We start from the raw sequence: 27,201 nt of genomic DNA on the forward strand, positions 1-27,201 counted from the left end.
AAATTATTTTACGTGCCTGACTCTTGTTAACTGTATTTTTGCAAAGCGATGACATTTTTTCTGAAACAACATAAATTATTCAGACAATGCCAAACGCCAACAACGTTGGAGGACAAGTAGTGATACGCCTCTGTACAGAGCATTTGTATGTCTTACAAGAGCTGTAGTGGAGGTTACATTGAAAATGAGTTTGTGCGCATGGCGTAGGTCACGCCATCACGTTTGGCGCTCGCTGTATCTAGCTAGTATCCATTTTTAGAGACCAGAAAAATCTAGTGTAGCTCAACGGCAATAGAATAAATGGAGACCGTGTAAAATTGTTGAGATCAGTACAAGGCACTAGTTTTTTTATGCTTTCCAAAGTCTGCAAATAGCAAAGTGTGGTATGAGAAACAAGTGTTCCAAAATAACTCAGCTTTCAGTACAACAGTTCATGATTCAAGGTATTGAATGCCTGACAAAGTCCGATTAAAACAAAATAGTGGTATGTTTTCAATATATATTCACTATGGCAATTAAAATATTACATAACAAATAATATTTTGGTCAAAATAACAGACAATAAAATTCATTTCAAACCTTTTAATATTACACAAGTTAACCATTTAATTGCTATTTAATAACAATGTGTTGACTATTATTAGATTTAAGTTAAATAAACAGTTTATTTAGAACATTTTCCCCGTGTAGACTATGTACAGAAATTCTTCAGATGAAAATTCATCTGAAACATTTTTTTCATTTTCCATTAAGTTTGTACTTCTATCACTCGTAGTGAAATTGACAAATTGCCTCTAGCTTGTTATTTCGTTTTCACGGTTTTCTATTCGATTACTTATACATGTATTGTAATGTAGTCAAATAAATATATTCTATTCTATTCTTAATCCAACTGTAAAATATATTTATTATTTCAGACATGTTTCTTGATCTGATCTGGAAATTTGTTTGAATTGTGTCATTTGAAAAATGACACAAAAATATATTGTTGTTTTTGAACTTTAATGCTTCATGCAATGAGGTGGTACCAAGAATTTCACGAGAAAATACTCAATAATTCAGAAGTTCTAAAAAAATCAATTTTTGAATTTTGTCTTTATGAAGAAACACAAAATTAAGAAAATAAAATCGCCCAGGTAAAAATCACTCGTGAATTGAAAAATCATTCGAATTGTATGTATTTGAAAATATCAATAGAAAATGGAGTAAATTTGGAACGTTGATTTTTGAAGTTCTAAATCACTAGTTTTACTCTAAAATACTTTTGAATTTTGTGTTTATGAAGAGACACAAAATCAAAAAAATACAATGTCCAGGTGAAAATCACTGGTGAATTGAGAAATCACTCGAATTGTATGTATTTGAAAATATCAATGGAAAATGGAGTAAATTTGGAACGTTAATTTTTGAAGTTCTAAATCACTAGATTTACTCTAAAATACTTTTGAATTTTGTGTTCATGAAGAAACACAAAATTCAAAAAATAAAATCGCCCAGGTAAAAATCACTCGTGAATTGAAAAATCATTCGAATTGTATGTATTTGAAAATATCAATAGAAAATGGAGTAAATTTGGAACGTTGACTTTTGAAGTTCTAAATCACTAATTTTACTCTAAAATACTTTCGAATTTTGTGTTTATGAAGAAACACAAAATTCACTCGGTTCTCTGTACAAAGTCGGAGATTTGATTCACAAGATTGATAGATGTTGAATCGGCCAATCTCTTGATGTCTTCTTCGATTTTAGTATGCTTGGTTTTTAAATCTGAGAGCTTCTGCTTCATTTTTTCATTGAAATCTCTCAACATTTCTCCGCTTTTAGTTTCGATTCCAACACGTAGATTTGTCATGACAGTGGAAATGAGACTCTCAATTTCATGGTTGACATTTCTTGGTTCACGAATATTTGGGTCGAACTCCCTTGAAGTGTTCAAACTGTGGTATCCTTCATCAACAGTGTTTTGTCTACTGCGGGGGCGTCGTGGTATGTAGATGTAAGAGGTTTCTTCGACAATCACCCTCACTTTAGAAGCATTTGGTTTTATGGAGGAACGTACAAATGTAGGTCTGGTTGTGCTGGGCTGTCTTTGGGGCGCCGAATTCTGGAAAAAGTATACATTTCAGGTTACTGAATAGCATATTTGGTATTAAAAAACCTCGGGAAATGCTGAATATATCTCCTAAATCTCAAAAAGATATGAAAGTATTTTGTTGACTATAGTACAATTCCATGATAGAAGGCACTAAGTTCTCAGGAATATTGTTGCATTAAAACGAAAACATTATTGTCAAGGTTGTGATTCTACATCATCATCATTTTTCCTCATCTGTTTAGTATAATTTCCGTACGCCACTGCAACAGAAAGTCAGTCATCAGAGAATTTAGTGTCTATTTTGGAATTATAGTAGAGCTCTTGTTGAATAAGTCACTGATATCATGAACTTTGTCTTAAACGTCATCAATCAAATGATCAGGACTCTAGTGCAGAAAAAAACTATTGTAATCTGTTTCCTAATAGTAAAAAGTAATAAATGCTCATTAGGAATGCAACATGCTAACTCGAAAAATAAAATATGTCAAAAATTGTTAAACGAAAAAAAAATGTTTCCCTACTTTTACAAATATCAGAATAATTGTCATATATTCTTATAGAACTTTATACATCCTATGAAATCTAACACATTTTCAGTATGGTGAACAAACATATATGTGAAAAGAATACTGAAATCTGAATAAATTATCATATTTGAATTACAAGTTACAGAAGTCAGTGTTTGACAACTTTATTCAATGTCATACATAGTTTTCAGAAATTTCAGAAACTTCATAGTTCAGCAAGTAGAGAAAAAACATGCATAATCGATATCGTCAAGAGAAACGAGTAGCTATTCAAAACTGAAAGTATTGATGAGTTTTTAAAGTCCCTTCTGAAAAGGTGAAACACGTTATAAAATAGTGACGAAGAACTTGAGAAATATTGATTAACTCAAAGTCACCAAAATTGCGACTTATATGGAAAACTACGTAACAACAACTGTTGTTAACCCAGGAGTTCAGAATCTGTATGGAAAAAATGGAAAATATCAAGTTTTCTTACAAATAATTATTACCTGAATATGATTTCTGTGATATAGGTTGTCATATTCTTTCTCATAAATTCGGTAAATTTTGCATTCTCATCAATTTGCACGGCATGATTCAATAACCTTATAAATGTGCGGCTACATCAACCTTTGAGAATCTTGACAAAATTCTTCAATATTCCAGTGGGATTTTTGTTTCATAAAGTTAGTATTTAGGTAAATCGTTATTCTAATTTCGAAGAAAAACAATGAATTTGTTTAATATTGATGAAAGTTAACAAAATATAAGCCAGCGAAACGTCAGGAAGGAATTCCAAAAATTCACGGCTTTCAAACCCGAAAAAATCTCGGAAAACTTCGGCCGCGAAAGTCTTAACTATTTTGTCAATATAATTTTTGTTAGAAAACAACAATAAGATGAGCGTTTTGTATTCAAAAAAAGGGGTTCATTATCCCTGTCGATATCATAATATTCAGATGGAAAATTGTACTTTACAGTCATTTTCTGAATGTATTATTAACGAAACGGTTGAAATGTATCCTCGTGAAATTAGCTTATTTTTTCAATATTTTTAGCGAATTATTAGAACTCACCCTGCAAGAACCTCCCGTCGAACACCCTGGTTTGGGAACTGTGGTATCGGGATCAACTCTCAAATTAGAGCCGGCCGAAGATGCACCTGAAAAAATTATTCGATTAATTTGATGATTGTAATAAATTAATTAATGAGTACTTCAACAATCAGATATGGAATTTAAATAACAATTCATATGTTAGAATTGTTTTTACACATTTGACAGTTAGTTTTTATGTATCACATAAAGTTATCAACATTCCCAATTTTTAAGAAAACTGCAAGCTAATGAATTAATTGTCTGTAAGAACTGTGTTTCATTGGCTGAGATGAAGCAAAAAATTGAAATTTGATACAAAAAAACTTGGTTCACTGACTAATATAAATTTTATGTGATGGAATTGGCCGACTCTTGATGGAAGATTTTCACCCTGAACTTAATATCATCATGAATAAACAAAATACTTTCCAAAACAGTCTACGCATAAGCGATTCGAGACGTTTTTCCTATTGATAAGTTAGATAATCAATATTATAGAGCTCAAACGTATTTTGGACAAACAACGGAAAAAGTACCTTCATTTTTGAGAACACGAGATATTAAAATTGCATATAGAATAATTTATACGTTGGGAAAGTTAGTTACCAGTAATAAAGACAAAACATCCAAATTCCAGAAATCAAGAGTATCAAAAGTGTGGAAAATGTCCTAAAGTATATATTGGTCAAACTGGCAGAACATTTAGGAATCGAATCCAGGAACATCTCGTGAGCTATGTAAATGAGAAAACAAGTTCAACATATTCAAATCATCTTTTAGAAGATAATCATATCTTTAACAAAGAGTTCGAAATTTTACACATAGAAAATGTAGGTTTGAAACTGAATCATTTGGAAGCAATGGAAATTATTAAAATTGAAAAGTCAAACATTCTAATGATTGACCAACTGGATTTGAATAGATAACCATTATAGAACTTGTTTTTTTTAAACGACCGAGAAAGTATTATTATTGATGTAGAAGTGAGGTAATATACTTCAGGTAATCATAATTGAAGAGGTACTTCAGGTATATAAGAATTGTAGAGGTTTAGGTTATTTGATGGAGGGAGGTAGTCCCAAATGTAGTTACCTGTGGTATATAAATATTAGCGTAAAAAGCAACTTGTAGTATTCAAATTACTGTTGAAGAAGCTACTGTGTTAGCGAAACATGTCGTAATATATTTTCAAATAAAGTTTGTGGAGATCATATTATCGTGAGGTGTAGTTTATGAAAAGAAAGATTTTCACTAAACAGTTTACAAAACTGCAACAGTTTCTCTATACAATAGATTTCTATGGCATGTTTATAGTGACCAAATTCCCAGGATATGTATCCTGGGGTGAGTACTACAACTGGGTAACTACAAATTTGACAAAATATGGATAACTGCAAAGAAAAATTCCATTACGTTGAGGTATATAAAACTGGATAGGGATAGTAGAAAACAAAAGTTGAGTGTTGGTATAAGAACTTCCATATTTTCAAAATAGAAGTCTGTTTTTTTCTCTGCTGAAGCTATTTCCTGAAGGGTTTAGAAAAGATTCTGGCTAAAAATGTTTTAAATTTTTTTGTGAACAATTTTGAAATATCACAATTCACAATTGATAAAAGCTATATTGTTTTTGAAGCTTTCACTTGTATAGTTTTGAAATTTGTTGTAACAAAGGCAAATTATTTTGCAATTTCAGTCATCAGTGCAAATAATGGTTTTTGGAAGTGCAGGATATTATTGTGAATCATCCTGTAAGTTGAGAATTAATAGTTTTAGTTTTTCAGTATACTGGTGTTTTTTATGTACAGAAGGTTCGAAGAGCAACGGATTGTTTTATGTATTGCAGTTGGAAAATAAACGTAAAAGAGAAACCATTGTGTATTATTTGGAGTAATGAAATCACCCTCAAATTACTGAAGAATACATTACAGGAAGGAAATAGCACAAAAAGTATTTTCCATTACTTGTTTGTTAAATAAAAAATTGTTACAAACAAATAAGTATTCATACATCATTTTAATAATAATAAAAATGCATCTTATAGTAAGAAAAAAAAACAATTGTGTTTCACAGAGTGAAGGATGGTTATTTTAGGAAGGAAAGGCTTCGGTTTTCTACTTCTCCATCTTCATACAAAAAAATGGGGGAACCTTCCAAAGAAAGGAAGAAAACAAATCATTCCAAAGATGTGTAGATCATGCAAAGAAGTAAGTTTCAGATACGAACTGGAAAAAAAAGCCGTCTCGAAACAACTACTTTCACATAAACATTGAATTACACGAAAGAAAAATACTTTCAAAACGACTACTTTTATATGAACATTGAATTATACAAAAAAATACACTTTATCCTATTCAGTTTGTGTTCCAAACATTCGGTATTGGATTGAAACAGATAGCATCCAGAGGATTGCTACACAATATAGTAGATGAAAGATGTAAAATTAAACTTGCATGGAACACTGTCATCCCCAATGGCAGACATCGTGTAAATCTAATTGTGTATGACGAAATAATATTGAATTAGAATTCTTCAAATTGAATTGGTATTTGTACACAGTGTTATCCCCAAAGTATGCACCATGTGAGAAACTTATTTATTAAGGGTTTTTCGACAAAATTTTATTCTTGATAAAAGTCTGTGCATTCCCTAAAACTAAACATGCACTAACAAAATACAGTAAATCACACGTAATATACGAGGAGCCTTCAAATATTTGATTTTGAGACAAAACTAAAGTATTCTTATTTTATAAAATTTCGGGAAATGTTATTCAGAAAAGCTGTTCAGCATTGAAACATACATCTAGATTTCAAGTCATGGCCATCTAAGTGAAGTTTTATTTTTTACCCATTTTTTTTAATGGGGATGAAAATAAAAACGATAAATAGAAATCATCCTGTATACGACGGTTTATTCTGGAAGCCTGCAATATTACAAATTATACAACTGTGGTGTTAACCACGGTCAATTTTTTTGAAGAAGTTTTTGGTGCAAAGTTATTATTATTTTTTGGTAACACCGAAAATCGCTCGAAATTATACTGTATTGTAACAGGATGTTTCGTAATTTGATATTATTGAATATTAAGTTCTTGTTACAATACAGTATAATTTTGAGTAATTTTCGGTGTTGACAAAAAATTAAAATAACTTTGCACCAAAATCTTTGAAAATTATTTCACTCTTCAAAAAAATTGGCCGTGGTTAACAGGCTTTAAGATAAACGGTCGTATACAGAATGCTGTCTCTTTATCGTTTTAGCAGAATTTTTTTTTCGTAGTCCCCATTTAAAAAAATTGCTAAAAAAATAAAACTTTGCTTGGATGGACATGACTTGAAATCTAGATGTATTTTTTAATGCTGAACAACTTTTCTAAATAACATTTCCCGAAATTTTTCAAAATGAGAGTACTTTACTCTTGTCTCAAAATCAAATATTTGAAGCCTCCTCGTATATTACGTGTGTTTTACTGTATTTTGTTGGTACATGTTTAGTTTTAGGGGATGCACAAACTTTAATCAAGAATAACATTCTGTCGAAAAACCCTTAATAAATAAGTTTCCCATATGGTGCATACTTTGGAGATGACACTGTATAACAAATTTTCAAACAATAAGAATGAAATAGAGATATTCTTGATGCTTTTATCAATTAGAAATCAAAACAATCGTCCTTTAATATTCATTCATATTGCATATCTTTAATAGTTTTGGAAAACTTCTCTATTTTGAACTAGTATAAAATATAAATAAATAAATTGAAAGAGAGGCTTCAATTCAAACTATGATAGTATGAAGACAATTTACCTTGTATTCTCTTGGACATGATGTGGCTAATGAAGTTTTCTCCCAAAAAATGATCAAATGAATTCTGCTTTCTTGTTGAATGCTACTTTGAAGAAGCACAGCTACAATTTCAACTCGATACTTGAAACATCTGTATAAGTAATATTTTCAGGTAGTAGACAAATAATTAGTGGGAGAAATCTCATAAATAGTTTATGGGGAGAAAGGGCTTATGTTCATTAAAATTATCAGTAAAGGTACCTCAATTTATCTTTTGTATTTGCAAATAAATCCTGGAGCAGTGCTGTCCATAAATATGATATTTTGTGTACTTCAATTTAAACTTCTGGGATTCGTTGCCAAATTTTTCGACTCCAATAGAAATGGTAAAATGTGATATTAGTAGGGATAAAAAATACCATTGACTTCATCTCATTATTGAGATAACTAAAATTAACTGATATAGAAAAATAGTTTGGCAACAATTCTATTTGAATGAATTGAAGTTTCATCTTTATGTCTTTGGCATCGACAACTATGATACGAGGTATATTCAGAAAATAATGGAAATTTTAAAATTTCACGGTTTTGGCGGGTTACAATATCAAAATGTTCTGTTTGCTTATGTATATTATATTATAATATATTCTGGCCAGTGTTTGCAAAAATTCAAAATATACATTATTCAACTAAAAAAATGAGGATGCTAATGAACAAATCTTATACTCTTTACCATAGTTCCAAAATAAAAGGCTTCAAATTCTCAGAAATGACTGACGATTTTGCCCTAATCCGTCTCAGTGCAGTGGCGTACGGGAATTATATTGAACAGGTGAGGAAAATATGATGATAAAATACAAGAATCACAACGTTTTGATGCAATAATAATTCTGAGAATATAGGGCCTACAATTTTGGAATCTAGCTTCAGCTATTGCATCTCAGCGTGGGGAAGCTTTAACTGCTCATCACTTTACTTTATGATTTCGTACTTAGGTGTTTTGAATATAAGTGATTCATTTACTTATCGAAGCATCCTATGAATTTTTATAAATAAAGGTGAATTAACAAGCAAATAATTGATGTAACCAGATCTAATAGATTATCGTCACTCCAAGTTTTCTTTTTTAGAAAAACACATACACAAAGATCTCTTTTTATTTGTTTTCCGTTTTTTTTTCGATTTCATATTTTTCATCAACGTTCAAAAACGCCTTTTCGTTATAGTACATTGGTCCCACCATTCCATCCAAATATGAAAAATAGGTTCTCTGTTGATTTTTAAATTTAGTATCGGGATATACATGTTTCAATTGAATGTAAAAGCACAAGTGTAACTTGTAAACTCTACATTCAGTGAAATATCCTACACCTGAAACTGAACGTCTCCTGGCTGAATGATCAATATTATACACAGAAGACAACAGTTTACTAACGAACCAAAACTGGACAGTTTAATTTCAAGGTCAGACAAGATTTGATAAAGGGGTATTACATGTAGGATATTGATTCTATCTGGATCTGAGCAGAAACAATAAAAACCTGCGCCATGTTTCTCAAAATAATGAAGATAATTATTCTTACTGATTTATATAACATATTATATTATTATTTTACCGTAGTATGTGGTGGTCAGGCCCTATTCCCGAAGCCCCGATACATTCGGGAGGACGCGCCAGCATTATCAACCAATGACCACTCCCCACACCGTGGGGTAAGTGATCATTGGGGCCGAGAATCATGTGCCCTGAGAAAGCGCAGTGAGCCAAGAATGACAGCCTTCTGCATCTGTGCGGCTAAGAGTTCTGCCTTAGTGCGGCAAGCCGGTATGATTTTAAGATTCGAGAGTAGAGAAGACATCATTCCACCAAGGACTCCAATAATCAGAACAACCATCTTGACAGAGTGATCTGGATAGAGTCTGCGGAGTTCGAAGAGAAAATCTCGATATTTTATCCGTTTTTCTTCACTTTACGGACGATATTCGTCTTGCCAAGAGCTGAAAACTCCACGACAAATATCGTCTTGCTCTGGAGGTCCAGAAGGACTACATCAAGCTTATTAGCTTGTATGAGCCTGAGGGTGGGGAACGAATAGTTCCAATAATATCGGAACTTCCACTACAGAGGATGCACTATTCAACAATCTTCAGTTCCTCGACACTAACGAGGTAATTTTAAAAACTTTGCAGAATCCTCAGTTCGTGAAATAACACCATTAATTGGTATTTGATTGTGCGGAATTCGCCTTCGAAGGTACTGAAGTGAAAATTTTTCACAAATAGTTATTTGATTTCAAAATGAAATTAGTACCTAATAAACATTGTAGATTCATATTATAATTTTTTTCATGTTTCCTTAATTTTTTGGCATTTCTCTTTTGTGCACACAAAAATTATAAGACCATTTAACCCAAATACTGCCCATATACGAGTATACGAAGTCATGTACCTGAATTGGAAATCAAATTCGCATAAATGAATTGGGTTTCATTACTGCCTATAGTATACGAGTATATTTCTGGCCTTAATCAGAATTTTAGATAGGTAATCAATTTACCTGTTCATACATATTTATTGATCTTAAAAGTTTATAAGTCTGTTTGTAAATTTCAAATCATTTTAGTCAGTATTCATCATAGTGTAGTTAAGTACAAGATCAAGCAGGAAAGCAGAATATAGTGGAAAATAATTTTGACATTTTTGAAGAAAACTTCTCTCTTGGACGAAAAATGTTTAGGACAAAACAAGGTAAATTTCATAATACTATTATAATAAGTTATGAAACTAGTTTATAGTATATAAAATTATTGATGTATTATTGTGATTTTTTGCGGACATACGAGTGCGCTGTCACCAATGATATGATCTACAGTTGTGTCAACTCAGGATAAATTTGATTTTTATTAAAATCTACACATGAAAACCTTCATTTGCCTTCGTATCTCTAACTAGAATGCCTCAACAAAAAATTGAGGCATAAGTTGTTTAATTCTCTCCAACTCGAGATACTCTCAGTTCGTGTTATCTTGGATAGTCTCGACAAAATTGAACTAGTTTTGAGGTTGAAATTTATTTCGTGAAAACAACTATTCGTGCAGTACTGAAGAATTGAAATGTGGGTTCTCTCTCATTGATGGCAAATATTTTGTCTTACTTTTTTACTTGTATGTAAATTCCTTTACTATAGAAACGTATGTGTTTTTTTTATCGTCCCAACTGTATCATTTATATCCAGCTTTGAACTGACCAATCGAGTTGCTGAACTCGAGTAGAATTTGACTGATGATTTCAATTCACGAAATCTCGAGTTGGCAGAGATACTACAGGTTAAATAAATTCTTTGAATTACATTTTGATGAGGAGGAGTTATTGCTGCTCTCTGAAAGGAACAAAGGATGGGTATTCCAGTAAATCTGGATATCTTTTTCGAGGATATTACTACTCTTAAGCTCTTAATCTGAATAAATGGTTCGAGAGAATTCTTGCTACCTGGAAATGATACAACTGAGTTAAACATTATGAAATGAAGTTATTATAGTTCAAGACTCTGCTAGTATACACATTGATATATCCTAAAAAAAATTCACTGGCTGCGGTCTGTTCAGGACAACGTATAATAAATTGTCATTGTATTATTACAGTAAATTGAGATAATATGTACAATATTATTGAACGAATAATTTTTTAGGACGATTGTAATGAGTACGTTATTCTCGTATCATGAATGAATTTCACATATAATTTACCCGAGATATATTTCAACTTTGTTCAATTGAATATGTCTTGAAAGTAGCTTTTGAATTATCACATGTGCTTTCTACGAGTTCCATTTTCTGATGAATAAACAACAAAATTCTCAAAAAAATTATGTGGGTTTCTAAAAATATCGAAATCCACGTTCACGTTTACGTTAATAGAAATTCAATAGCAATCATGAATAGAGCTTAAGGCTCTGGCATGGAATGCCGGGCATTTCACTGGAACTGCAACATTCTTTTCGACGATATTTCACCAGCTACGTTGGTGTTTTTGTAGTATCTATTAAGATTGGATTTTAATTTATCATGAATATTGGTAATCCAACACAAATAATTCCCTTGCACAGAAATGTTTATAAGCTCTGCAGATATTCCGAAAAATCTGGTTATTCCACTATTTTCTGGATTTTTAAAATACGTCAAAAGAAAGGAATCCTAAAGATTGTAGTTGTTTGAAACAGTTGAAATATAACCAGCTATTCTAAATTATTTCATAAATGATCAAATTATTCAACCCATACACTTTTTTTATGTAAAAATCAATGGATAGATTTATTTGATATATATATATATATATATATATATATATATATATATATATATATATATATATATACAGTTCGTTATCAGTCATTGAATTTGGTTTAGTTTCCTATAAAAGTAACTGTTCTCTATGAGAATATTTGGAAATAATTATCATAAATGAATTTAGAACAATTGTCAAATAATGCAAATTTATATTTTTTCAGATATGGAGGTATCTTCAACTCGACTCGATTCCGCAGGTCCCAAAAAAGGCTCCTCGGTGGCAAGTTCTCGTAAGGTAAGTGTCAATATACTGTTGGCTGAGAATGTTAAAATATTTAAAAAATTCTCTGTTTTTCATTTAAGTATAATAGTATCTGTCTTTTATTGTTTCTTGGGTATTTTCATTATCCACAATCTGGTAAAAATGAAAATTGCTATAGAGAACTTCATAGGGTGAGTGGAAGAACAACTCACTAGCACTTGTGCTAACTAAGTTGAACTTCGCCTTTTGTTATGTCAGCAACTAGCTCTCCAATTTATGTAAATATTTGTATGTAACTTCAGCTGGGTAACAATAAAGACGATTATTATTATTATTATTATTTAAATGTAGAAAGGAAAAATGTTTAAGTTCACCTCGATGAGTTACTGCGGGAATTCAAACTCTTGTTCATAGAAAAATTTTATATTTATCAGTAACTTTCCGTGTTTGATAATTTTGTCTATCAGCCCGAGAGCTAGGAAATTGTACAGTTTTTTATTTTAACTGTTCGGGGTCTAAAATATGCCTTTGCCTTCAAAATTGAAAAAAATCTAATGCAGTTTGTTTTTTTTGGGTCGCTTTATTTTCAAACGTCCTTGACATATGTTAAAGGAGGTGGGAATTTTCAAAAGAGGTCGATGGAAAAACTTTGATTTCCTCCACAATAACAACTTTTGTTTGCGGAGGTGTGAGTCTCAATTTGTTCTTCACAGTTGGAAAACTTTTTCATTATCGATTCGTCGGAAAATTTTACTTTCTGTACGAGGTTTTACATCATTTTGAACCTAGATAAATTCCTAAAATTTGGATATCTCTGCATCATGTAGAAATAAGCAAAAGTTACATACGTAAACTACTGTCAAATTTCAGAACACGAACAAATTTTATTGGGGAAAGTTGTTTTGATCAATATGTTATTCGTTCGAATATGAATTCAGTTTTGAAACTAATATCTCGATTTTCTACGGTTAGATCAAACGAATCAAATAAATCGGATTTTTCAATGTAGGTGGACCACTAGTCATTTTATATTTACACAAATGAATTTTTTTTTAATTGAAGTTTTAAATTATGGCAACATGAGTGAATGAAAATAATTCGATAGCTAGAAGGTTATACTCGAAAATTATGTGATGCTACACGATGTCAATTTAAACATCTGTTTTGAATGAAATTTGTCTGTAGTTTACTCTTGCAGCAATTGCTCATCTGTATAGAGTTTTTTAAAGAAATTTATGTATGTTATCCAGGATGGAGATGTAGAAGATTTCTGAAGGGTTTGAATTGTATTGACTAATCGCTAATGAGAGACAGTTTTCTATTTGAAACAAACTCAAATATTTGAAAATGCACAGTTCACGAACTACCGAGTTTAAGAGCAAAATATTTATTTTTTCAAATCATCTGTTATCTATTGATGAAAATGTGAATATAACTGATTTACAAAAAAGTCAATTTTGGAAAAACAATCTTTTGAAGGAATTTTATGAGCCTTATCATACGGCTTGCATTAAAATTCTGCTTGAATAAAGAAAGCGGGGACTGAGAAACCTGAAAAATCACTCCTAGACTCAAAATGTATTTTTTCTCTTTCTGTGATTTATTAGTAGGAGAAAATGTTCAGCAGCCTCTCTTCTAAACATTGTGTGTTCGGTAGTCTGAAATTTCAACTTTTTCCAGGGTTGTTGCAGTAAATGTAGGACGAACAGTTCAGCGCAAAATATATCTAATGAAGAAAGACAACAGAGCACTGTCAGATCCAACTCTGGTCGCCCTTTCATTTCACCAAATCTTTATGCACCTGATGAGACTAGTTCAAGGCAACAAAGAAATTTCGAAAATAGAAAAAACGAAGCATCGATGCTTCGTTCACGGTACTCTTCAGGCTCACCCACTCAACGAAATGCTGTTGATAATGGTTATCGTGTGAGTTCAAGAGAGTTCGTCAAATTCCAAGAAAACAGAAAAATTCAATCCAATATGTTGAATAACCCGAATCAAATGAAAGTAAGACAGAATAAACGTGTTGAATCATTGATTGTGAGAAAAATCGAAGAACTCCTTGCAGAGGATATGAAAAATTCGACCAGAAAAATCCAAGAGGACAAATTACCAAAACTTAGCAAGACGCCCAAACACAATAATGAAATTGAGAATGCCATCTGCAGTTCCATGAATGATCTACATGTTGTAATGGAAGATGAAAAAAGTGACATTGATGATAAAGTAGAACGTCTCATATCAGAAATGTATGCTGAGGATACTGAGGTTAACAATAACACAGATAGAGTGAGTGATTCCACCTTTGAAGAAAACAGAAAAATTCAATCCAATGTGTTGAATAACCCGAATCAAATGAAAGTAAGACAGGATAAACGTGTTGAATCATTAATTATGAGAAAAATCGAAGAACTCCTTGTAGAGGATATGAAAAATTCGACCAGAAAAATTCAAAAGGACAAGTTACGAAAACTTAGCAAGACGCCCAAAAACAACAACGAACTTGAGAATGCCATCTGCAGTGCCATTAATGATCTACGTGTTGTAGTCGAAGATGAAAAAAGTGGCAATGATGATAAAGTAGAGCGTCTCATATCAGAAATGTATGCTGAGGATACTGAGGTTAACAATAACACAGATAGATTGAGTGATTCAACCTTTGATGATGTTATGAATCAGATGTCAGGCGTCTCAAACAGAACGAATGATTGCACCAAAAACGTGCCTTCGCGGCTAGTTACCAGTACTCCTAAGAAAGTTAAAAAAACATGTGATCGTCGAGATGCGCCTTTCAACTATGAAAACATTTGCATACTGTTGTCTGATCTACTGCAGAGTACCAAAGATGAAGTAGATGCTTTAGCACAGTCGGAAATCACATTGAAACGCGGTGCCGTTAAAGACGAAACGCTGGAAAGTACCACGTTGACTGAAGATGACTATTACATGGACTTTTGAATCTTTATTACTTCTTTCCGTCATAATGAAATGACGAGCGAATTTTCAGGCAATTTCCTGAATTTCCAGTTTTTTTGTGGGTTTTTTGAATTCATTTTTGAGTATACTTTCGTTATATATGAGATGTATGTTAAAATTAGCGTTGTAATATTTTAGTATACCTGATTGTTTTACTTCAATAGATAGAATAGATTTTCCTATAACGTGTTTTTTTCAATTTACCAGCTGATTACTAATTTGACCAAGACCTAGAACTATTCAAACAGAGTTAACTGAGCGAAGCCGTATCCCAACCTATAAATAAGCCATTATGGTGACAAACTCATTGATTGTACATCCCCATTTTGTTTATTTCCCTAATTACTTCAATGAAATTCAAATCATTGAATATGCTCACAAAGATGCACTTTTTGATGTCAGGTGGCCTCACAGACCCGTGATAACCACATATATTTCTAAGGTCCTCGCGGGTTATCGGGGAAGCCGCTATGAAATGATAAAATAACTTTTGACGTTTCGATGAACTGTTATTGTTAGTTAGTTACTGAGTGCATTGTTGGAGATTGCATTAATAACGGAAATAAGTTGTATATGCCACAATTTTAAAACATTAAAAAAGGAAGTGTATATGCAGCTTCTTCATAGACAATGTTGGCAGATTGTTTTTACTGCTGTACTCGAAACAATATCCCGATTAAAATTTAAGAGCCACCGGTAGACAGCTGTTTCAGCCTATTGGGCATCGTCTGTACCGGGCAAGGCGGTACTCGATTGAAGATAAAATGTGAACAACCAAGAAATGTACTTAATAAAAATAACTGCGAAAACGCAAGTGAGACATAAGTGGAACCACCTATTGGTGTAATACCCAAGTCAACTTGCCAAGTTTTTATGTCAGTTTTGGTGGTTTGACCAATCAACCGACAACTGCGGCCAGAATGGCCAGCCCGCTCACCAGATTTGACACCTTTGAATTTTTTTTATGGGGCTATTTGAAGCAAAAGGTGTACGAAACTGAACCTGCTTCAATATTGGATATACGGCAGAGAATAATAAATATTTGTAGAAATATTGATGTTACTGTGTTCAAAAATGTTCGGCGTGAAATATCAGATAGGCTGTTCATATGTCAAGAAGTTCAAGGCAACCATTTCGAGCATCTTCTGAACTGACCTCAAGCTTATTACCTCATATTATGTAGTTAAATGTCAATGTATTCAGGCAATTATCAAAAGTTTCGCCATTTTGTAGTAGTTGAAGATATTGACATTATATTCTGCGGCTATGAAGCATTTGTCAGGAGCTTCAAAAAGATGTATCACAAGACCCCCTTTCCATTCAATTTTTTACCCAATATAAATATGGTATATATATATATATATATATATATATATATATATATATATATATATATATATATATATATATATATTTTTACCTGTATATACAGTGTCACCATTAAAGTGCGCACTATATGGGAAGCTTTTTTTTCGAAAAGTTTCAATGAAGTTTAACTTTGGCACTTGTTTATGCTTTAAATTTAACTCAAAATGATGCTGCCAATTGCGACCCACTGACGTTCAGTGTTTGTCAAATTCAATTTTTTTATGAAAAAAATTGAAAAAGTGCATTTCTAGATCGAATTTAACAAAAAGTTATTTGAAAAGGTTGTGTCAACTGCAATTTTATATCCATATGCCAAATTTTATGCAACTAGGATGAAGTTAACGTTTTGCTTATTTTTGACAGATATCTCTTTCATTTTAAAAAACAAGTTCGGTTAATTGTCATCAATTCATGTATACATAACAGACTCATCATGGATACATTTTTACTCATACGGACATTTTTAACATGACTGGTGCAAAGTTTCAATCACTTGGCTATTTTCTTAAACAAACCTTTGATTTCGAAAAAGCAGAGGCAAAAAATGCAAATAATTTCGATAGAACTATTATTATTATAAATTTTAAACAACAATAATATTATAGAAAATACAAATGGGTACAAAAAATTACTTATTGATCTAAATGAGGTTATCAAACACTTATAGCCTACATTTCAGTATGTCGTCCTCCACGTTCAATACAAATTATGGTCCTTCTACTGACATCTGTAACTGCATTTTTAATAAATCGGAGATTTATATTTGCACAGCACTCGCGAATGGTATTTTTCAGATGTTGTATCTGTCAGTAAATGGTCTACTTCGGAACACTTTTTGTTTCAGGTAACCCCACAAGAAAAAGTCTAAAGGCGTCAAGTCGGGTGATCTAGGTGGCCAATAATGTTCCCAGTTACGTCGAATAACTTTTCCTCTGAACATTTGTTGGAGGGACTGTTTTACAGCAACCGTGTGATGTATTGGTGCGCCATCAACCTGATACCATAGGTCGTATTTAATATTTAAAGGCATATTATCTAAAACTTCACTAACCTCATTATTTAAAAGGTTGAGATAACCGACGGATGATAAATTTTCCCTAAAAAAAATGGCCCAAATGGTTGGGTCGTTGAGTATCCCACACCATACATTAGTTTTAAAGGGATACTGATCACCACATTCAACTGTGAAATTGGGATTTTCTTGAGCTCACCAACGTTGCCCCATCTGTCCATAAAATTTTATACGGAAACTTTATATTTTCTTCTCTCTCTTCTTGAAACCAGAATGAAAATTCCAAACGGACATCAAAATCTCGTTCTTTTAATGTGTTAATAAATTTTAGCTTGTAAGACCAACATTTATTCTTTAATTAAATTATTTTTTATAATACCAGTTATGCTCGTTTACCCGTGTTCAATAACTTTTAAACAAATGTTAAGTTGGGCCTCCTCATCATATTTACTTGGAGTGTGTTTTTTCTTAAAAAATTGATTTGCTACAGATCCTGTTTCTCTGAATTTCGCCATTATCGCCCTAGTTAGTGTTTATAAACAATCTGTAAATACTGAATATTGAAATTTTAATGTAATTTCAACTCTAGTAATTTTATTAATACTTATTGCAGTTTTTGAGTTGTGTCTGCTTTTTCAAAATTGAAGGTACTGACGTTTGTTTAAGAAAATAGCCAAGTGTTGAAACTTTGCACCAGTCATGTTGAAATTTTTATAGCACATTTTTTATTTCTCTCTAAAAATGTACGTATAAGTAAAAATTTATCAGAAAAGTTAAACTCCATGATGAGTTTGTTATGTATACATGAATTGATGACAATTAACCGAACTTGTTTTTTGAAATAAAGGAGATATCTGTCAAAAATTAGCAAAACGTTAACTTTATCATAGTTGCATAAAATTTGGCATATGGATAAAAAATTGCCGTAGACACAACTTTTTCAAGTAACTTTTTGTTAAATTCGATCTAGAAATGGACTTTTTCAATTTTTTTCAAAAATAAAGTTAAATTTGACAAACACTGACCGTCAGTGGGTCGCAGTTGGCCGCATCATTTTAAGTTAAATTTAAAGCACAAACAAGTGCCGGAGTTAAACTTCATTGAAACTTTTCGAAAAAAAAGTTTTCCATATGGTGCGCACTTTAATGGTGACACTGTATATGGCGTAGTGGACATCCCACTGAATCAACTGCAGAAAGAGTTAATAACTAGTTGGAATTATATTTGTTTGGTTGTGATACGCAGACGGTCCACACCGTTCTGAAGAGACCATGCCCGGTACTGATGATGGGGCAAGTATCCTGAAACGGGTCTATCGGTTGGTGGTAACGACTAAATAAAATTAATTTTTGCTTTTCATAACTGGTTACAAATCTTCCATATTTACCAGAAATATAAGGTTTTTATCATGTTTCGTTCAATTTGATTTAGCGAATTTTCCGGAAAATGAAAAAATATCCGAAGTGTGATAGTGATAGTGAAGATAATGGAGAGTTGAAATTAGGAGGGATATAAAAGTAAAACTAGAGCAACTCTTTCTTGAGGTATTTTTGTTAATGTCCACAATAATCTGGTTTTTCAATCAAAATATTTGAAATTTGACAGATCCGGATTAGCACATGGCAACTAAAATACATATTTTTTGGATTTGGTAAAACCACATGAAATCGATGCCCATAAGTAAAGCCTTGAATATTTCATAATGGCTAAACGTTCGGAAAATAACACCTCACATATTTTAACAACCGTGAAAACTTTCACTATAGCACCAGGCTGGTTGGTATATATTCAAGATATATGATTTTTATGGAATATAAACGAAGCTCCATTCCCCGAAATTTTTCACCCTTATTCCACCCTTCTTCTTCATCACTCTCGCTAATACATTTATAGGGTTTTCACGAATCCATTTTTTGGAAGTTAATATCCCAGATGCTCATAAACGAAATTAATTTTCAACAAATGTTTATTTATAACCTTATTCATTGATGGAATATACCATTTTCAGTTTTAACTATACAGAATAATCTGTGGGACGTTCTACTGGCATTAAAGGAAATCATTGCAAAATTTCACGTAATCATTTCTTGTATATAATTTAATTAAAAACATAAATTGAATCATTAATTCCGATTAATTTATAATTTCTACCCACCAGGCATTATTTATTGGTTCATCAATCAACTTCAGTCGATTGAAAACTGAAAACTGAACAGAGTACGAATATACTTGTATTTTCAATTTCACAATTGAAATAATTAAGGTGTACAGGTTGCGACATGAAGTACAGTCTAATATGCTACAAATTTGAAAGAAGTAACTACTGACTGACATCCACCGAAACTGGAAACAGATTGATCTCTCGACTCGATTTTTATGACATAATCGATGTTAAAATCAATGTACAATGAAATAGATTTAAGAGTATGGTAATAGCGTTTCCTATTGAATTGTATAGAAACTAGCCATTCGCACATTACAGATAACTCTATCTTCTATTATAGATAAATTTTGTAACAAATTTGATTACTAGTTTTGTCTGTTTGTCAAAAAATTTCGAGTCCTCTGTCACTGGTGAGCTATCCATAAAAGTGTAATGTTTTTCTTATGTTTTTTATGTATTGTATATGTTTTTGGGTTTTGTCGATTCTCAAGGGCTAGTCAATAAATATGATTGAAGAAAATCGGATTTCTTTCAAAACGTCGAAAACTAATGGAAATATCATCTAACAAACTTACAGTCTTGAGCAACATTATCACCGTTTTCATTTACTATATTCAACGAATATTTGGACGTTCGTAAAGACGGATTCTTATGGCAATGATAAATGTTTTTTTTATTCTACCTAGGGATCTACACATTTTTTGAAATGAAAAACTGCCTGTAATACTTGCTATATGATATAGGTTTCTATTCGAGGGGACCATAGCCGCAAGGTAGAGTTGCAACTTTCTAGTTATAAATTGTGTATTGAAATTAAAAATATACATTAGTTTCTATAGCAAATGTTATCTGAAAATCCCTGTACTGAAAGTTTTTCAGGGAATTAAACCGTTATATGAAAGATAATACTTTATCGAGTTAAATCATGTAATATTCGCGTAAGCTAGTACCTCTGGTACCTCCAACGAATGAAATGGATAAATGAATGTTGTTTGTGTAGTTGTGAAGCAAGCCAGTTTAGTATCTACAATCCATCGTTATAATGAGACCATTGGATAGATCTTTGGGAATATATACCGACACATACACAGTATTTTGAGACCACAGAGTAAGAGTACAATCATCTCTAGCGAAGTGTAAACACATTTAATTTTTCAGTTGATTGTTTGAAGAATACTGAGTTTTTGATCTTAGAGAAAGCTGTGCATGGACACATTTTTTGATATATAATTATCACACTGACAAACTAAACAAAACCTTTTGCATGTTCGTTTACATTTCTATGGAAAAAACTCAACTGTAACAACGAATAACTAGGTGAAAACAGATGAACGAATCTCTTCTTTTCAACGTCTTGCCTGATATTAACTTTTTTGTTGATTTCCTTTGTTTTAGAAATATAGGTTTGGGTTGATTAGGTCAAAAGTGAGTGAGTCTATTCGACTCTTCATCGCAACCCGCAAGGGTTTATTATGGCTCACGCCAATTCAAACTCGACCAAATAAACCCAGCTTCTTAACGAAACCGACTAGTTTCTATGGTGAGTGGTCTTATAGGTCAGATGGTAAAAGAGTATGGCTGTGCAAAACTTGATTCAGTCCCCAGCGCCACAAAGTATGTGCTTTGCTGTTTCATCATTTTCTAAACAGAGGCGACACACACTGTCTTCCGACGGTCCAAGTCTTTGCATATGATGATTCCAATGACAGTGACCTGTGAGAAGGCCTGTTAGGCATCGTAGTTCATTCCTATTGTAGTCCAACAACTGTTTGGTATCAAGTATCGGTTTTGGCAAGTTTTTCAATTCATCGAAATATAATCGAAATAAAGTTTATTATATAAGTTTGAAAATGTCCATATAGGATGAAACTGCAGTAACGTTAGTTACAAATAAAAGTGGTAAAGAAACATAGAAAGTTTCATTTCTCTTTTCTTCATTTGTCTGTCTTTAGTTATTTGTCCTAAGTATTTGTTACGCAATTCCACTATTCTTCTGCTTTCCATAACTGCTTGACGTTTGTTTATTATTTTGAATTTAAATCCTAGTTTATACAATTCTGAAGAGTTTTGTCAGCAGCTCACGTTATGGCCGGAAGTATTCAATTATATTGTTTTTTTCAATGATTGTATTAGATGAACATCTAAAGGTTTTGGTAATCTTATGTCACATTGCGTTTTGCGTTCTTAAGGTTTGTTTTTGACTATTTTACGTACAGTTGAGAAAGGAATTTCGGTCAAATCTGATGTTGCTTGTAATAGTTTGCTTCCCTCGAAATCAAACTTGAGATGTAGGTTCTTATATACATTGAAACATACTCTCTGTGTTTCAATATTCAAATGCACCCGAATCGTATTCACTGGTATCTCTTTTTCGTATTGTTCACCATCGCTATTGGAATCACTACACTGACAAAAGTCTGCGTTGTTATCACACTCGTTATTACTATCAGTACTTGCCCAAGGACGCCACATTTTAAACAGATGATAGAAATTTAAATACTTATAACTACACCAATATAGAATTTCAATACTTAAATCGCGATCAGTTCCTGAACTAAACACGACGGCGATAACTGTCCCCGCATTTCCGATTTCTATTCATCACAGTAACCTGACTTCAAATTTTATTTTATGACTCTTCAGCCAATCATAAAACTCGGTGAGTAAAAATTATCCAATACGAACCGCGTGGACTACTTCGCAGCCGGTTCAATTTTATGTATTGTTTTTTAGCCTTTGAGAGTGTCGATCACTTTAAGTATGCACAATATCATTTACTTCAACTATACCTGGCTGGTTTTTTAACATGTTTTCTTTTATTGTCAACACACGAAAATCCCAAAACATTCAAGGGAAGATAGTGAAACTTGCATTTATTTTTAAATTACAGGCATTGAACTAGAAGTCATGTTGTAAACAAACAGTTAGCAATCGTGATAAATATTTTGAAGAGAGTAATTAATGACCTATTAATCAGAGATCTTTTGATCTCTGATTCCGTTTAAGATTGCGGTTTGGATCTCACCCTACCAAGGGATGGAAAAAAAAGGTTGAAAGAATGTAAAAAATATTTCCCTTTATTTCCCTCTATATTTTCAACTTTTGATACTAACTTCGACAATAATAGTAACTTAAGTGTCTATAAATTCTTACACACATTTGTTGAACAGATCACAGTAACAGTTTCGGATTTGATATTGATAATCCACTGTGTGCCGTCCTTGAGGCAGAAAAAATTATCCTTTTCGATCATAACGAAATCAGGTGTTAGAATTGTAAGAACAATAACTGAGAATACAAATCTCATGTATTTGTCTCGCGTTTATTTATGAAGGAAGTGAATGTTTGAATATGGTAAACCAGTGCAGTTTCAATGCATGTAGATATGGAAACTTGATAGGTGATATGCAATATGTTGGAATTTGCATTGGATTTTGTTGGGTAGATGTTTTGTTAAAGGACCGGGGGCGGAAACTGAAGCGGAGGTGGTGGTAGTTACCTTGTTTGGATAAAGGCTTGCCGTTTCTCTGTAGAAGGCCGTTCTCAGTGACGTGCGGCTGAACTGCGTTAGAAGTACTGGGAGATTTCTAAAATGGTAAATTGTTTTACCGGGTAATCCAACAGTGCGTATTGGCTCGATATATCAATAATGTTGATATAAGGTCTTTCATTAAGCGTTTCCTATCTTTGAGTTTAGGTGAAAGACCTATTGATGCAAATATGTTTGGAATATAACGTCGTTCAAATGTCTGCCACGGTTTCTCTGGGTAGAACGCATCTGAAACGTCGAATTTTTCGTGACTCTGGCGCATAAAACAGGCTGAATTTGACCGATGGCATGGGTTTTATGTTGACTATGAGGACCGCTTTGGTTTGTGGCTTATTTGCATACATCTGCAACTCAAGATAACCCTACAAAAAAGTATAACGGGGTCAAATCACACAATCTCAGTGGCCAGTGCACTTGAGATGACCATGCCCTGCTCAAATATTTAATGTGGCATGTGCTGTGTGGCACATAGCGCCGTCCTGTTGAAACCATTGTTGTTGGTGTACAGGTCATCCAATTCAGGCTGAAAGAAGTTGGTAATCATCGACTTATAGTGCTCGCCCCTAACAGTGATGGCTTGGCCAACGTCGTTCTCAAACAAATATGGACCGATGAAGCGACCAGCCCAAAATCCACACCAAATACTGAATTTTTCGGGATGCATTGGACGTTCCTGGATCTCATGTGGATTGGTATCGTCGAAATTCGACAATTTTGTTTGTTCACATATCCATTCCTCCAGAAATGGGCCTTATCGCTGAAAACAATTTTTCGATGAAAATGAGGGTCAGTTGCCAACTGCTCCAGAGCCCATTCAGCTAACACATGTCGTTGTCTATGATCGTTCACCATCAGTTCCTGGGTAAATTTTGTACGAGTGCAGGCAATATTCGCCAAGTTGTGGTCTGCGAAAGACCGACGCAACGCAAAATCGACTGCCTCGAATTCTTATGAACACTCTCACAGACAGCGGCTATATTTTTGTCAGATTTTGCATTTTGTCGACGTACGGGTGTTGGTCGATCGTTTACTGAACTAGTGGACTCAAATTTATCCACCACATTGCGAATTTTCCTCTCGGTAGGACGTTGTGGCGACCGTTGGTATGTTTCCCAGAACAGACTGAATAAATGACAACTAATTTGACAGATGTAGTTTTAACAAGATGTCCGTTATCAATAGTAAAAGTTAGGAAGTTCCTGTTGGAAGACCTTATATATGTATATGAAAAAATCTTATATTGAAATTGTGAGGCACTTGAAATGCCACGTCATTGTCAGGAAGTGGATGATAAATATTGGAATAAAGTGGAGTGGGAATTTTGATAAGAATTATTATTTGAATCATTATTTGCAGGTTCTCGAGAAAAACAGTTTGTCGAAAAGCCAGTCTAGATTTCAATTATTTTACAAGATTTTCAATTCGGCTCGAAACAAATTGATAGTATAGTTTAAGTAAACGATAACATAACTTATATATATATATATATATATATATATATTATTTATTTATTTATCTTTTAGGAATCACGTGTTAGGAATCACACGTTGAAAGGTAAGACCTCGCTAGTCCTTAGCTCGCACAAGTTTCTCGACATTTGAGAGTTGTCGTTCGTATGGGGGCGACAGATAATTAACGGAAAAACAGATTTTATATATATATATATATATATATATATATATATATATATATATATATATATATGAAATCTGAAGTTTTCACGGATAGGAATATGCTGAACTGGTTTTTCCGGGTATTTGATCCGTGTATGTGATATTATCTCTAATTTCACCGACGTTTCGACAAAATCTCATTTGTCATTATCAAGGTGTGCTGTTACGTGTTCAGAAATTTGTTGACCTTGCTCAACTCACTTCTTACTATAATGGTAAAATGGTATTCGTTATGTGTTCAGAAATAGAGTAGTCCATAAACCCTCTACTACCTACTATTTAAACGTTGTTGAGTTTTACCTGCGATCTTTTACCATTTTACCATTATAGTAAGAAGTGAGTTGAGCAAGGTCAACAAATTTCTGAACACGTAACAGCACACCTTGATAATGACAAATGAGATTTTGTCGAAACGTCGGTGAAATTAGAGATAATATCACATACACGGATCAAATACCCGGAAAAACCAGTTCAGCATATTCCTATCCGTGAAAACTTCAGATTTCATATTCAATACCTTAACGGGGAGATGAGGTCAACTAAGAAGAAGAAGAACGCAGGTAAAACTCAACAACGTTTAAATAGTAGGTAGTAGAGGGTTTATGGACTACTCTATTTCTGAACACATAACGAATACCATTTTACCATTATAGTAAGAAGTGAGTTGAGCAAGGTCAACAAATTTCTGAACACGTAACAGCACACCTTGATAATGACAAATGAGATTTTGTCGAAATGTCGGTGAAATTAGAGATAATATCACATACACGGATCAAATACCCGGAAAAACCAGTTCAGCATATATATATATATATATATATATATATAAATATATATATATATATATATATATATATATGAATATATATATATATATATATATATATATATATATGAATATATATATATATATATATATATATATATATATATATATATGAATATATATGAATATATATATATATATATATATATATATATATATATATATATATATATATTGTATATATTTATATATATATATATATATATATATATATATATATATATATATATATATATATATATATATATATATATATATAAATATATAAATATATATATATATATATATATATATATATATATATATATATAAATATATATATATATATATTTATATATATATATATATATATATATATATATATATATATATATATATATATATATATATATAAATATATATATAAATACGAAGGTTATCGAGTGTCTTGATATAGATAAAGAAGTTTTTAAATCGGACATAGCACTCAAGGAAGTGGCAAACCATAGACACGTGTTTCGGGCTTTTGGCCCATCATCAGTATGGTGCAGCCAAGTGTAAGGATGGGCAACACTTGGTTACCAGAAGAAATAAATACAAATGGCTCCTGCTGGTGGCCCCGTGCATTTGTATTTATTTCTTCTGGTAACCAAGTGTTGCCCATCCTTACACTTGGCTGCACCATACTGATGATGGGCCAAAAGCCCGAAACACGTGTCTATGGTTTGCCACTTCCTTGAGTGCTATGTCCGATTTAAAAACTTCTTTTAATATATATATATATATATATATATATATATATATATATATATATATATATATATATATATATATATATATATATAAATTTCACTCGGCTAGACTCTTATGTTGAGTTTAAATCCTATACCACACTGTATAGAGATTTTTCTCAACCTCTCACGTGGATTCAGGCACAAACACAACAATTACTTACCCAAACTTGACTTTTCTTGTAGATTTTCCTGTGAATGAATTTGGAAAAAGACACAATTGATATTAGAAAATGTAGAACAGTTTTAATTATCACAGTAAAAATATGTTGAATTCAAAAATTATATATATCAATTGCCAAAATAGAAAATTCCTTAAATCTAAGAACGAACTATTCAAAGTGAATACACGAACATATTTGGCAAATGTCAATTTACTAATGCAGGTCACTGTATTTCTGCAGACTCGAGTTTTTTATTCAGAATTTAATTTTGAGGGTCTTGTTCAGTTCTTGGATACTTTCATTAATATATGCATATATTATTTAGAAATGGTATAGGTAAATACCTTACTTTCCTCCAACGCTGGTGTGTGTGTGGTGTGATATTTCTGCGAAGCTGGAACTCATGGATATCTTACTAGGATTGGCTGGACAGGTAGGTTTTTTCACTGAATTTATTATTACAAATCAGTATTGACTACTATTCTGTTTACTTCTAATTTATATACTATGTATTTCAAATTTTACGGAGAGAGAAATTTAGCGTGGCGGCTCTTTCATTGCCTCAAGAAGAATTCCATTGTTGATGAAAAATTTGAAAATCTATCTCGTTCCCCTAGTTACCATCTATCAATTTTCACATATACAAATTTTCAAATTCTTTTTC

The 27,201-nt window shown here is 32.3% G+C and overlaps 2 protein-coding genes across 3 annotated transcripts in view; one reads left to right on the plus strand and one right to left on the minus strand.

The window, feature by feature from the left end:
* Positions 1–567: 567 nt before the first annotated feature.
* Positions 568–27,201, minus strand: part of LOC111505550 (uncharacterized) — a 65,643-nt gene continuing 39,009 nt past the window's right edge. The window contains exons 1-4 of one of the 2 annotated variants that reach the window (XM_023160378.2): positions 7,748–7,980; positions 7,508–7,637; positions 3,681–3,766; positions 568–2,104 (exon numbers count right to left, since the gene is read on the minus strand). In XM_023160378.2, the coding sequence (XP_023016146.1) occupies positions 1,658–2,104; positions 3,681–3,766; positions 7,508–7,526 (552 nt within the window). In that variant the 5' untranslated portion in view covers positions 7,527–7,637; positions 7,748–7,980 and the 3' untranslated portion in view covers positions 568–1,657. Of the gene's footprint in view, positions 2,105–3,680; positions 3,767–7,507; positions 7,638–7,747; positions 7,981–27,201 lie in introns of those variants that run through there. The other variant, XM_023160384.2, reaches the window with a different exon arrangement.
* LOC111505540 (uncharacterized) lies at positions 11,996–15,063 on the plus strand. The gene is made up of 2 exons (XM_023160370.2): positions 11,996–12,067; positions 13,715–15,063. The coding sequence occupies exons 1-2, from the start codon at positions 11,996–11,998 to the stop codon at positions 14,990–14,992; spliced, it is 1,350 nt and encodes a 449-aa protein (XP_023016138.2). The 3' UTR covers positions 14,993–15,063.

The sequence above is a fragment of the Leptinotarsa decemlineata genome, unplaced genomic scaffold (genome assembly GCF_025532065.1).
Source record: "Leptinotarsa decemlineata unplaced genomic scaffold, Ldec_3_MD MMD2_tig00026336_RagTag_RagTag, whole genome shotgun sequence".
Lineage (NCBI taxonomy): Eukaryota > Metazoa > Arthropoda > Insecta > Coleoptera > Chrysomelidae > Leptinotarsa > Leptinotarsa decemlineata.